The sequence below is a fragment of the Salvelinus alpinus genome, chromosome 23 (assembly GCF_045679555.1).
Source record: "Salvelinus alpinus chromosome 23, SLU_Salpinus.1, whole genome shotgun sequence".
NCBI classification, from domain to species: domain Eukaryota; kingdom Metazoa; phylum Chordata; class Actinopteri; order Salmoniformes; family Salmonidae; genus Salvelinus; species Salvelinus alpinus.
The window spans coordinates 40,284,981-40,297,968 of record NC_092108.1 but is presented as its reverse complement, the minus strand read 5'-3'; the positions used below and the strand labels follow the sequence as shown (position 1 = coordinate 40,297,968).

Genomic DNA, 12,988 nt, shown 5'->3' with positions numbered 1-12,988 from the left:
CTGATGAGTCCAAATTTGAGATTTTTGGTTCCAACCGCCGTGTCTTTGTGAGACGCAGAGCGGGTGAACGGATGATCTCTGCATATGTAGTTCCCACCGTGAAGCAAGGCGGAGGATGTGTAATGGTGTGGGGGTGCTTTGCTGGTGACACTGTCAATGATTTATTTAGAATTCAAGGCACACTTAACCAACATGGCTGGCACACTTAACCAACATGGCTACCACAGCATTCTGCACGATACACACCTCCAGTCTGTGTAAGGGCTATTTGACCAAGAAGGAGAGTGATGGAGTGCTGCATCAGATGACCTGGCCTCCACAATCACCCGACCTCAACCCAATTAAAGATAGTTTGGGATGAGTTCCCGCTCAGCCCAGTCAAAACTGTTCGCTGCTCTGGCACCCCAATGGTGGAACAAACTCCCTCACGACGCCAGGTCAGCGGAGTCAATCACCACCTTCCGGAGACACCTGAAACCCCACCTCTTTAAGGAATACCTAGGATAGGATAAAGTAATCCTTCTAACCCCCCCCCCTTAAAAGAGTTAGATGCACTATTGTAAAGTGGTTGTTCCACTGGATATCATAAGGTGAATGCACCAATTTGTAAGTCGCTCTGGATAAGAGCGTCTGCTAAATGACTTAAATGTAAATGTAATGTAAATGTAATGTAAGTTGGATTGCAGAGTGAAAGAAAAGCAGCCAACAAGTGCTCAGCATATGTGGGAACTCCTTCAAGACTGTTGGGAAGGAATTCCAGGTGAAGCTGGTTGAGAGAATGCCAAGAGTGTGCAAAGCTGTCATCAAGGCAAAGGGTGGCTACTTTGAAGAATATAAAATATGTTTTGATTTGTTTAACACTTTTTTGGTTACTACATGATTCCATATGTGTTATTTCATAGTTTTGATGTTTTCACTATTATTCTACAATGTAGAATATAGTAAAATCAAAGAAAAACCCTTGAATTAGTAGGTGTGTCCAAACTTTTGACTGGTACTGTATTTCCACATCCAGTTTAAATTTGGTCCATATCAACTAAATTCGGAAGACTTAAGTTTTCATCCCTTTTAGTTCACTGCAAGTATCCAACGGCTTCTCTCGCATACAACACACACTGTCAACATGCCCCTACTTGATGTTGCACAGCGCATGTGTCCATATTTAAAAGAGCCATTCCGCCATTTTTCAACATCATATTCATAACGTCCAGCACCAAACCAGTGTTTACATATGTGAAACCAGCACGTTTCTATGATCTGTGGTTAAAAAATTAAGGCTCTAAAAAAAATATTTTCTGTGACATTGCAGGGTAGGATTAGAAGTAAAACACTGATTTTCAAAGGGTATTTTCTTGCTCCCTGTGTCACTGTAAATCTCAGTGTTTAAAAATCACTGTTTATTTTTTATTTATTAACTACCATGTCATCAGGTATACATTTTTAACTTTACATTTGTTTCTCAAAAAATTAGATGCGCCTTTGTCACGTATACTGACACTGGTATTGTGCTGGGAATGATGAAAACGAGGTTGACAAGACTGGTGGACTTGCCCTTTAACTCATAACTCATTCTCGATTAAGTCGAGAATTTAGTCGGTTAAAAAGGCCAACAAAACTATTTTAAATGCTCGGTCTACCGTGTGCAGTCTGTCTGTCCCTATATAAGGACCAAGCAGGCAACTTGCTTCGTTTGTAAACAATGTCTCGTTCTGGGACGAAACAAGCAGTCAACCACAAAACCTGACTCTGCAAGATGCGCACAAAGCAGTGTTGAAGCATTATGGTTAGCTTACAAACTGTCAAAAAGCAAACGTTATGCATCTGTTACATTCAACTTCATATACTCAATCCATCGTGAAGAGTCGCTTGAGTGTCACTTGTAAAGATAGAGTTTACAGGCTTAATTGTACCTAGTTTGAAGAAGAGGCTTGTCATCTGAGGGGAACGTATCAATGTTGCATGAACCTTTACCCCGACTACCGTACATTTACGAATATAAGAAAGCTTTATTGTAATTTCTTGTAGACAGATGCAGTGCGAGTTCTATCCGTTTGGCAACATTATCTGGGGTTACTACATAGCACAATTCGTCTTAATCACCAAATTTTGCAATGCAAAACACTAACTAAGAAGTGATACACGATAAAATCGTGAACAAAGCTGCGCTGCTTTTACATGAACGGGACATGTGTTACGCAATAGTGCGGTCTATTTAATCATGTAGTAAATATGTACTATTTTCTGCAGCTCTTTTCATACTACAAGATCATTTCCATTTAGACTTAGAGCTGACTTTGCCTGACAGACTGTGTCATCATCTGATAAAGATGTATGTAATCAGAGGACAAAATGATCTTGTCCCACGTCAGACACAATAAAACACTAACATCCCATGTTATTGTAGCATTCCACCTTTCTACTAAAACTCATCACTCATCGGTGGGTAGACTAAAGTATTTTCATCAACTGAATTAACATGAGGTTATATGCAAAATATGTGTTTTTATTTATAAAATCAATGCAATCACGTAAATTATATGTTTCTTTTGTTTTTTTGTAAATTATATGTTTTTTTGTGTTTTTTTGTAAATTATATAGTGTTATTTACACTGGAATTGTATGATTATGATCTTACGATCATTCAGTGCATTTATTAGCATACATAAATATATTATATGTATTATAAACACTGATAGTGTTATGTATAATCAGCTGAGCTGAGTGTTAGGATTGGATAAATACAAATATTTGGAATTTCTCATTTTCCACCACCATAAACATGGAATTTCTCATGGGAGAATGGTGTCACATCTCTCCAATAGGGTTCCAGCCACTTGTAGAATCTATGTCAAAGTGCATTGAAGCTGTTCTGGCTCGTGGTGGCCCAATGCCCTATTAAGACACTTTATGTTGGTGTTTCCCTTATTTTGTCAGTTACCTGTAGATCAGCGCACAGTACAATGACCACAATACGTGGAGGGCTTCTCCCTTGCATTATGTCTAACTACAACTGCTACAATGTATCCAGATAACTGGCTAATCCAGTCAATAGTTGATAAAAGACAGTATGGTGTTGTTTGCTTGGTAACAATGTAATGAGTGCAAATATAATCTTCTTCAGGGCATGCTTGTCTGCATGTTCACCGTCAATCATAGGCATTAGTGCCACCGTCAGTGCAGGAGAAGCCCATACAAGCATTCTACAGTTCCACTCATACCCATCCCAGCAGCATACCACCCTGCATCCTACTTCTGACTTGTCCCTGAAGTCATGTAGGGTTGGTCCAGGTCAGTCTCTGGATGAGAGACCAGAAGCTGATGGAAGTGGTGTTGGAGGGCCAGTAGGAGGCTCTCTTTCCTCTGGTCAAAAGAAGAAAAAAAAAATCCCAAACACCCAGGGCAGTGACTGGGAACATTGCCCTGTGTAGGGTATGTCTTTCGGATGGCATGTTAAACGGGTGTCCTGACTCTCTGTGGTCACTAAAGAGCCCATGGCACTTATTGTAAGAGATGGGGTGTTAACCCCCGTGTCCTGGCTAAATTCTACATTTGGCCCTCTGTAACGATGTGCGCTGAGAGTCGGGAAGAAAGTTCAGGAAGTGAGTGTTTTAATAAATAAACATAACATAATATAAAACAAGAAAACACGAACGCATAGACATGACACAGAAACAATAACGCCTGGGGAAGGAACCAGAGTGACATATACAGTTGAAGTCGGAATTTTACATACACTTAGGTTGGAGTCATTAAAACTCATTTTTCAACCACTCCACAAATTTCTTGTTAACAAACTATAGTTTTGGCAAGTCGGTTAGGACATCTACTTTGTGCATGACAAGTCATTTTTCCAACAATTGTTTACAGACAGATTATTTCACTGTATCACAATTCCAGTGGGTCAGAAGTTTACATACACAAATCAATTGGAGGTGTACCTGTGGATGTATTTCAAGACCTACCTTCAAACTCCATGCCTCTTTGCTTGACATCATGGGAAAAATCTAAAGAAATCAGCCAAGACCTCAGAAAAAAAATTGTGTCCTCCATAAGTCTGGTTCATCCTTGGGAGCAATTTCAAAACGCCTGGAGGAACCACACTCATCTGTACAAACAATAGTACGCAAGTATAAACACCATGGGACCACGCAGCCGTCACACCGCTCAGGAAGAAGATGTGTTCGGTCTCCTAGAGATGAACGTACTTTGGTGCGAAAAGTGCAAATCAATCCCAGAACAGCAAAGGACCTGTGAAGATGCTGGAGGAAACAGGTACAAAGGTATCTATATCCACAGTAAAACATCGACACAACCTGAAAGGCCGCTCAGCAAGGAAGAAGCCACTGCTCCAAAATCGCCATAAAAAAGCCAGACTACGGTTTGCAACTGCACATGGGGACAAAGATCGTACTTTTTGGAGAAATGTCCTCTCGTCTGATGAAACAGAAATAGAACTGTTTGGCCATAATGACCATTGTTATGCTTGGAGGTAAAAGGGGGAGGCTTGCAAGCCGAAGAACACCATCCCAACCGTGAAGCACAGGGGTGGCAGCATCATGTTGTGGGGGTACTTTGCTGCAGGAGGGACTGGTGCAATTCACAAAATAGATGGCATCATGAGGTAGAAAAATGATGTATATATATTGAAGCAACATCAAGAAATCAGTCAGGAAGTTAAAGCTTGGTCACAAATGGGTCTTCCAAATGGACAATGGCCCCAAGTATACTTCCAAAGTTGTGGCAAAACGGCTTAAGGACAACAAAGTCAAGGTATTGGACTGGCCATCACAAATCCCTAACCGCAATCCTGTAGACAATTTGTGGGCAGAACTGAAAAAGCATGTGCGAGCAAGGAGGCCTACAAACCTGACTCAGTTACACCAGCTCTGTCAGGAGGAATGGGCCAAAATTCACCCAACTTATTGTCGGAAGCTTGTGGAAGGCTACCCGAAACGTTTGACCCAAGTTAAACAATTTAAAGGCAATGCTACCAAATACTAATTGAGTGTACGTAAACTTCTGACCCACTGAGAATGTGATGAAAGAAATAAAGGCTGAAATAAATCACTATTATTCAGACATTTCACATTCTTAAAATAAAGTGGTGATCCTAACTGACCTAAGACAGGGAATTTATAATAGGATTAAATGTCAGGAATTGTGAAAAACTGAGTTTAAATGTATTTGGCTAAGGTGTATGTAAACTTCCGACTTCAACTGTATAGGGAAGGTAATCAGGGAAGTGATGGAGTCCAGGTGAGTTTTACCAGGGAGAGGAATGAACCAAGGTCCGCGTAATGTTGGTGACAGGTGTGCGCCATAACCAGCAGCCTGGTGACCTAGAGGCCGGAGAGGAGCACACGTGACAGTACCCCCTCCCCGACGCAGTTGGCTCCAGCCGCAGGACGCCAACCAAAGGGACAATCCAGAGGATCAGGAGCGAACCGGTCACCCCTGCTGATGCTTGGGATCCTGACCGGCTGAGGCAGGGGAGCCTGTAGGGGCTCCCGGACCGGACGTCATTCCCACCACCAACAAAAATGTAATAAATACACACACACACACACACACAATACATTTTAAAAACACTCCCTGATGCTTCCCTTAGGTGAGGCATCATTCTGTAACGATGTGCGCTGAGAGTCGGGGAGCAAGTTCAAGGAGTGCGTGTTATAATAAATAAACTTAACATAATACAAACCTAGAACACACGAACAACACACAGACATGACTCAGAAACAGAAACTTGGGGAAGAAACCGAAGGGAGTGACATATATAGGGAAGGTAATCAGGGAAGTGATGGAGTCCAGGTGAGTTTGATGACACGCAGGTGCGCATTATGATGGTGACAGGTGTGCGCCATGACGAGCAGCCTGGTGACCTAGAGGCCGGAGAGGGATCACACGTGACACCCTCATACCCTCATGGACACTTAATCATCCCCAGCTTTCAATTGGTTCTTTCTTCTCTCTGGTAACTATTCCCAAGGTCATTGCTGTAAATTAGAATGTGTTCTCAGTCAACTTACCAGGTTGAATAAATAAAATAAAACAACATCATCAGTGTCTAGACTAATAGATTTTCATAAGTGAACATATCATTATAAATACAGCACACTAGACTATAGGCAAAATATGTGTTTTATTTCTAAAATCTATGCAAAATAGTAAGAATTAATCATGTTAAAATATATAGTGTTATTTACACTGGAATCGTATTATCATGATCATGATTCAGTGCATTGATTAGCATACAGAAATGGGTTATATGTCTTATATCAGCTGAGCGAAGTGCTGTGATTGGATAAACACAGATATTTGAATACTGAATGTAAAGTGTAAAGGGTAAAACGTTTTAACGGCAGTATAGGCTTTGACACTTTGGTAGACATCATATTGTGGTGTGTGAAACAGGCTACCAGTCTTTTACATGAATATTCCACTGCTTCTTGTCCAAACTGAATAATGAATGTGTATGGTGTAAGATAGGCAGATATGTGCTATGTATGTTATAGGCAATTGGGCTTTGACATTTCGGTGATAAGACAGATCGCAGTGGGGTGTAGACTGTATTATACTGACTCTGTTTTAAAAATCTTTCATTGAGAGTATTTTAACTTTTTGTATTGTTTGTTGGTTTGGCAATGCCACTGTCAGCCAGAGAAATATGCTGAGAAGGATTATCACCACAGCAAGCAAGGTACTTGGAGTCAAACAGACAGGCCTGGATGAGATCTTTAACCTGTCTGGGAACGGGGTTCTGCTAGCGGACAGCCAACAGCCAATGAAATTGCAGGGCGCAAAATTCAATCAACAGAAATCTCATAATTCAAATTTCTCAAACATACAAGTATTAGACAACATTTTAAAGATAAACTTCTCGTTAATCCAACCACAGTGTCCGATTTCAAAAAGGCTTTTCGGCGAAAGCACAACATATCATTATGTTAGGTCAGCAACTAGTCACAGAAAGCATATAGCCATTTTCCAACCAAAGAGAGGAGTCACAAAAAGCAGAAATAAAATTAATCACTAACCTTTGATATTATTTATCAGACGACACTCCCGGGACAACATGTTACACAATACATGTATGTTTTGTTCGATCAAGTTCATATTTATATCCAAAAACCTTCGTTTACATTTGGCTTTGCCTCCAAAACATCCTGTGAATTTGCACAGAGCCTCATCAATTTACAGAAATACTCATAATAAACTTTGATAAAAGATATTATGCACAGTATTATGCACAGAATTATAGATATACTTCTCCTTAATGCAACCGCTTGTCAGATTTCAAAAAAGCTTTACGGAAAAAGCAAACCATGCAATAATCTGAGTACGGCGCTCAGAGACCAAAACAAGCCAAACATATACCCGCCATGTTGCGGAATCAACAGAAGTCAGAAATAGCATTATAAATATTCACTTACCTATGATGATCTTCATTATAATGCACTCCCAGGAATCCCATAATTTATGTCCAAATATCTCCTTGTTGTTCGCGCCTTGAGTTCACAAATCCAAATTCATGACGCGCGATCACTAGGTCCAGATGAAAAGTAAAAAAGTTCCGTTACAGTCCGTAGAAACATGTCAAACGATGTATAGAATCAATCTTTATGATGTTTTTAACATAAATCTTCAATAATGTTCCAACCGGAGAATTCCTTTGTCTTTAGAATGCCAGACCTCTGACTCATTCAGCTCTCATTCGCCCCCACTTCACAGTAGAAGCCTCAAACAAGGTTCTAAAGACTGTTGACATCTAGTGGAAGCCTTAGGAAGTGCAATATGACCCCATAGACACTGTATATTCGATAGGCGATGAGTTGAAAAACTACAAAGCTCAGATTTCCCACTTCCTGGTTGGATTTTTCTCAGGTTTTCGCCTGCCATATGAGTTCTGTTATACTCACAGACATCATTTAAACAGTTTTAGAAACTTCAGAGTGTTTTCTATCCAAATATAGTAATGCTATGCATATATTAGCAACTGGGCCTGAGTAGCAGGCAGTTTACTCTGGGCATGCTTTCATCCAAACGTGAAAATGCTGCCCCCTGTCCCAAACAGGTTTTAAGGTCAGGGCCCTCTGCAAGGCTCACAATATCATTTTAGACCCAAGCCAGCCTCTGTTCCCGGACTTTGAAATACTCCCCTCTGGGCGCAGGTATAGGGCACCCCTCAGCAGGAAAAACAGAACCAGACAATAATTTGTGCCAGGTGTGATATCCCTCCTAAATAGCTCGGGCTAATTTTCCTATCGACTCAGTAAGGCCAGCAGGCTAGTCTTTATTATTTATATATATATATATTTTAAACATTTTATTGGTATGTAACTGTTATGAAAGTTGTATTGTCAATTTTGTTTTGTATTTAAATGCCACTTTAAACGTGTACATGACACTGCAACAAAATTTCCCCATGGGGACAATAAAGTCAGTAAGTAAGTAAGTGTGTACCAGTTGTCTACATGAGTATCCTCCTCTGCTTCTTGGACAGGCTGCTGGGTGAGTTCAGAGCCTCCGGGTGAAGGGTCTGGTTCCTGGTTCTCCTGATCACCAGGGAGACTCGCACCACCAGGAGCACACAGGAAATCACCAAGAGCACAACTGGAAGTGACAGAAGACACAGAGTGAATTATTATACATCATTTACATTTACACTGAGTATACCAGGTGTCGTTGACTTTGCACTTGGTAATAGATCTCTAGTCTGAGAGATGCCGACTACTCACCCATGAAGATAGCGTTAGCGCTTGGTGCTGCAGGGTTGTAGTGCTTGGTCACGTTTCCAACCAGAGCAATGATCACCACAGGGTAAATAGTCAGGATGTACCTCACATGTTGATACAGCAGGAAGTTCTCAATACCAAACCTACAATGAAAACACATCACAATTACATTGAGAGTATGTGGCTGTGTGCACAAATGTGCCGAGAGGTCCAATTTAGTAACATCTGGATAATGAACAAATTAAAGATATGCCTAAAGTAAGTGAGATTGGATCATATGTCCAAAACTGTAATATAAAAAGTGATGAGCCTGATTCTCATAAGAGAGAACATTTGTAAAACTGAGCTTACCATCCGATCACCTCCACCAGTAGGATGCAGAGAGACACGGTGGCTGCAGTGTTCTTTGCCACTCCAGAGAGGTCCAACACCAGAGTGAAGTTGATCAAAGTGGCGATGGTTGTCCACGTGCTATACAGCGCAATGCCATTTTGCACCTAAGAGTTAAGAAACGATACCTGTAGTATGACTGTAGAATTGTGGGATTCCTCATAAGAGGACAAATGAAGGATAGAGGAACTGAAAGTGGATTACCTACAATAACTATTGAAACCACAGCACAATATAATTACTGTAAAGTAAAATGCACTAGGATGGCCAGGCTCCAGATCTGAATGTGCTTTAGCCAACTCGTCTCAATATACATTTTGCCATTCAATTAAATGGCGTGCATGAATCCTATGAAAAACAATACTCTGACTGGAGTTGGCTAAAGCACATCTGGGACCAGGCTACAATCATAATGCTGGCGTGAGATTATCGAACAACTAACTCGATTAACCCTCAAATTAAACTCACCAGCAACCGAATGCACCAGAGGTCCCTGGGATGGTTCTGGCTGAGCCAGGCTCCGTAAACACTCAGCCCATAGCAGGAGAAGAAGACCATGGAGTAGTTGGTGACAGCAATGGTCGCCATTACAATCAATGCCGCAGTCACCTGCCTGTCAGGAACAGTAAAAAAAAAGACCACTCTATTTGATCGGCAAGTTACCTCTGTGTTTTGAGCTGACAATCTACATGCCTGGTAATTATCATAGCATGATAGAGACCCAGAGCAATATGATGAATATCAATGGGTCTATCTATACCTTATGTAGTAACAACATTGTAAAGCAAAGGAGTTGGGGGAAATGCTAGGCCTATGTGGTTCAACTTGTCTCAATGTTCTATACGGACTGGCAGAGGCCCACAGTGTGGGCACTGTTGTACGGTTACAGTAAGTGGAGAGATGCTGCAATTTTGCATCCACCCATCCACTTAGATCAGGCTAGTCAGGAAACAGGAACAGTACATGATTCCCCCATGGCTGATAATGACATTGGATCTCATTGGTTTAGGTGTTAAAAGACTGTTACGCACTCTTGATCCCATAGGAGCAGCCAGGTCATGTTGAGGGCCATGTTAACTATCCAGGACAGGTAGAAACCGTACAGTAGCACAGAGAGGGTCCAGCTCCTGAGGAATAGAAGAAGAAAGAAGTTGGTGTCAGAAGAACACACATTCTACTGTAGCTACCAACATCAAAACCATTTCAATACCTACATAATAATACAATGTTCATTTCTAATAAATGAATTACTGCATTTCATTGTCTACATGTTGACACTACAGTAGGATGGTGGCCTAAAATATGGAATAGAATAGATTACAGTACAATACAATAGAATAGTAGGCAGATGGATGGCTGCATGGTTGGATTAGGCTGGCCAATAGTTTTGTGTCAGTACCCTCTGTAGATCAAGGAGATGATATACATGACCATGAGGGTCAGCCAGGTGTAGATAAGCCCCCAGATGGAGAAGGTCCATCCGGCCGGAGTTATGTCAGTCTCATACTTCCTGGAGATGTTCCCTGTACTCCAGTGGAATGGTCCTACGAGAGAAAGTGTAGCAAAACAAGTACATTGTAACAGATGCGAAACTACAGTAGATGTTTTTGTGTCAGTAAGTTATGTTTTCTGAATAACAGGACTTCCTCCCTAAGTTTATGTCATGCTTGGGGGACTTCTGCTTTTACATTTGTGCCTCTACTTCCAATGTAATTACTTAATATTACCATATTAACGGAATAATGACATTGGTATCATTGCCCAACATTTTTTGTTTCTTGCCCAAACATTTACGAGAAGAAAGTTAGTTGCAGCACAAGATAGCACTTTATTACACACTGAGTTCAAAGTTACATGATAAACTCACTCACCCTTTCCAGCTCCTGCCATGGCATTTATTGCCAAAGCAGAAATGTAGATCAGCACAGACAGTGTAATGACCACAATACGAGGAAGGCTTCTGTCCTCCATTGTACCTATCTCACTTCAACAGCTCAAATGTAGGCCTGTCTAGATAACTTGGCTGTCCAGTCGATAGTTGAGTATGTGTTAAGAGAATTATGTTCTCAATGTTCTTAAACTGAACTTTAATTCATCTACTCAGTCTGCAACCCAGAGTTTGTAAGGTTCTGGTTTAAATGAAGCAGATGGAGACCAAGCTTTCAAGAGTCAGATTCTTTAATCACGAGAGCTCTGAATATTATACAATGCGCATAGCCTTTTATACCTCACACATTTCATTATGACATACACTTTATAAATGCCACTCCTCTCATCTAACTCTGTCACAATGTTCAACTTCGATAGCTTCTTCTGTCTAACCGGGTTCCTCTATCAACATGTCTGCAACTGACAAGTCGAGCTCAAAACAGGAAGCCTTACTTCTCTTCTCGGAGCACAGTCTAGTCTATAATGTCAGAGTAATAGACCAAATAGTTTCCTGTAAATCCACACAGACATGTTCCATCCTATAATTGTCAATATTTCTCTAACCTACTTTGAAACACACACACACATGTTAAATGTCCCCTTCTATTATTTGGCATTAACTCAATAAACGAAGTCTTCTCCAAATGGTCATTGCTTATCATATTCTGCAACATGTTTCTACTACAAGCCTAACGGTTTCTCCCCTCCCTGGGTGGGGAGACCTCCTTCCTGTTATTAGTTTCACAGTTGTCACAATACATTGAGTGGTTGTTTTAACTTTTAGCCCTTAATTAACTTATATAATTTCTATATCACTATGAAAGTCCTCAGAGTGTTCTGTAACAAAACTAATGAGTGGAAAAATGCTTGTCAGCGTTATCACTGTTAATCATCGGCATTACTAGCACCACCTGCTGTGCAAGAGTAGTCCATACAATGCAAAATATTTTAACTAAAATGGTTATCAGTTATTCTCACAGTCTAATGATACATCTAAAAACTATTTGTAATAGAGGGGAAAAAATTTGGGTCGAAATGTGAGTTAGCAAATCAAACTACAAAATGATGTTATGGCATTGTAACGGGAAGAGGTGGGTGCGTGTTCATCACTATCTGGCCAAGTTGCAAAGTCAGAAGCCCCGCCTACCCGATCAATCACACGCAATTCGGGGCGTTCCTTTATGTGGGCATTACTGCATCTGCAGGAACCCCCCTTGAGCATCCAATTGGTTCCTGCATGAATGCCCCGGATGATCTGTTGGCAGCCGGCCACGACAGTAACCTCCCAGCCCCTCGGTAACCCCGCTGTCAGCAGTGCGTCTCTCCAGGCCACCCCGGCTTCCCGAGAACCCTGCTTACCTCCTCCAGAATGCTTCGCTGGAGGGTCAGGAACCTGTCGGGCGTTTCACTCCCAGTGCTCCCTCATCTTCGAGATGCAGCCCTTCCCCTCGGACCGCTCGAAGATAGCATATCTCATAGCGCTAACGTCCGGGAGGGCTCTCGCCTGGGCTATGGCGGTGTGGGAACAACAATCTGTCGTGCGTTTCAGCCTGGAGGAGTTTGTGACTGAGGCAAAAAAAAAAGGTTTTGATGGCTGACGGGAGTGCCTGGAACCCAGAATCTCTGTTTGACACATTCCTTCATGGATTATCGGAGGTGGTTAAGGACGGGAGCTGCCTACCGATCTCGACTACGGGAACATAGGAGGGAGAGGAAGTCTATTCTGGTCTATTCTGGTCCCAATCGGTGGTATTGGGGGTTTCTTGGCTCCAGCGCCACAATCCCCTTATCAACTGGACTGCTGGTACTATCATGGGCTGGAGCCCGTTCTGCCATGGCCATTGCCTGAAGTCAGCGCAGCCTGCCCCAGGACGTCTTCCTGTGGGCTCGGAAGAAGCCTCAGACCTCTCCGCCGTTACCGCGGAATACCAGGC

General features: G+C 41.8%; 2 protein-coding genes across 5 annotated transcripts in view; both read right to left on the bottom strand.

Moving 5' to 3' along the window:
• LOC139550978 (glycogen debranching enzyme-like) overlaps nucleotides 1-5,401 on the bottom strand; it is a 37,689-nt gene extending 32,288 nt beyond the window's left edge. For 2 of the 3 annotated variants that reach the window (XM_071362291.1, XM_071362289.1), the window contains exon 1: nucleotides 1,911-1,988. The gene's annotated coding sequence lies outside the window, so the exon portion shown is untranslated. Of the gene's footprint in view, nucleotides 1-1,910; nucleotides 1,989-5,267 lie in introns of those variants that run through there. The other variant, XM_071362290.1, reaches the window with a different exon arrangement.
• On the bottom strand, nucleotides 3,587-11,654 carry LOC139550979 (uncharacterized). 2 transcript variants are annotated; one of them, XM_071362293.1, is made up of 8 exons: nucleotides 10,997-11,654; nucleotides 10,525-10,669; nucleotides 10,157-10,252; nucleotides 9,594-9,738; nucleotides 9,087-9,232; nucleotides 8,739-8,878; nucleotides 8,464-8,613; nucleotides 3,587-5,996 (listed from the first exon to the last, which is right to left on the bottom strand). In XM_071362293.1, the coding sequence occupies exons 1-7, from the start codon at nucleotides 11,094-11,096 to the stop codon at nucleotides 8,471-8,473; spliced, it is 915 nt and encodes a 304-aa protein (XP_071218394.1). In that variant the 5' UTR covers nucleotides 11,097-11,654; the 3' UTR covers nucleotides 3,587-5,996; nucleotides 8,464-8,470. The 2 variants fall into 2 exon arrangements, with proteins under 2 accessions (XP_071218394.1, XP_071218393.1); XM_071362292.1 differs by lacking the exon at nucleotides 3,587-5,996 and having other exon boundaries at nucleotides 6,125-8,613.
• Nucleotides 11,655-12,988: the final 1,334 nt, after the last annotated feature.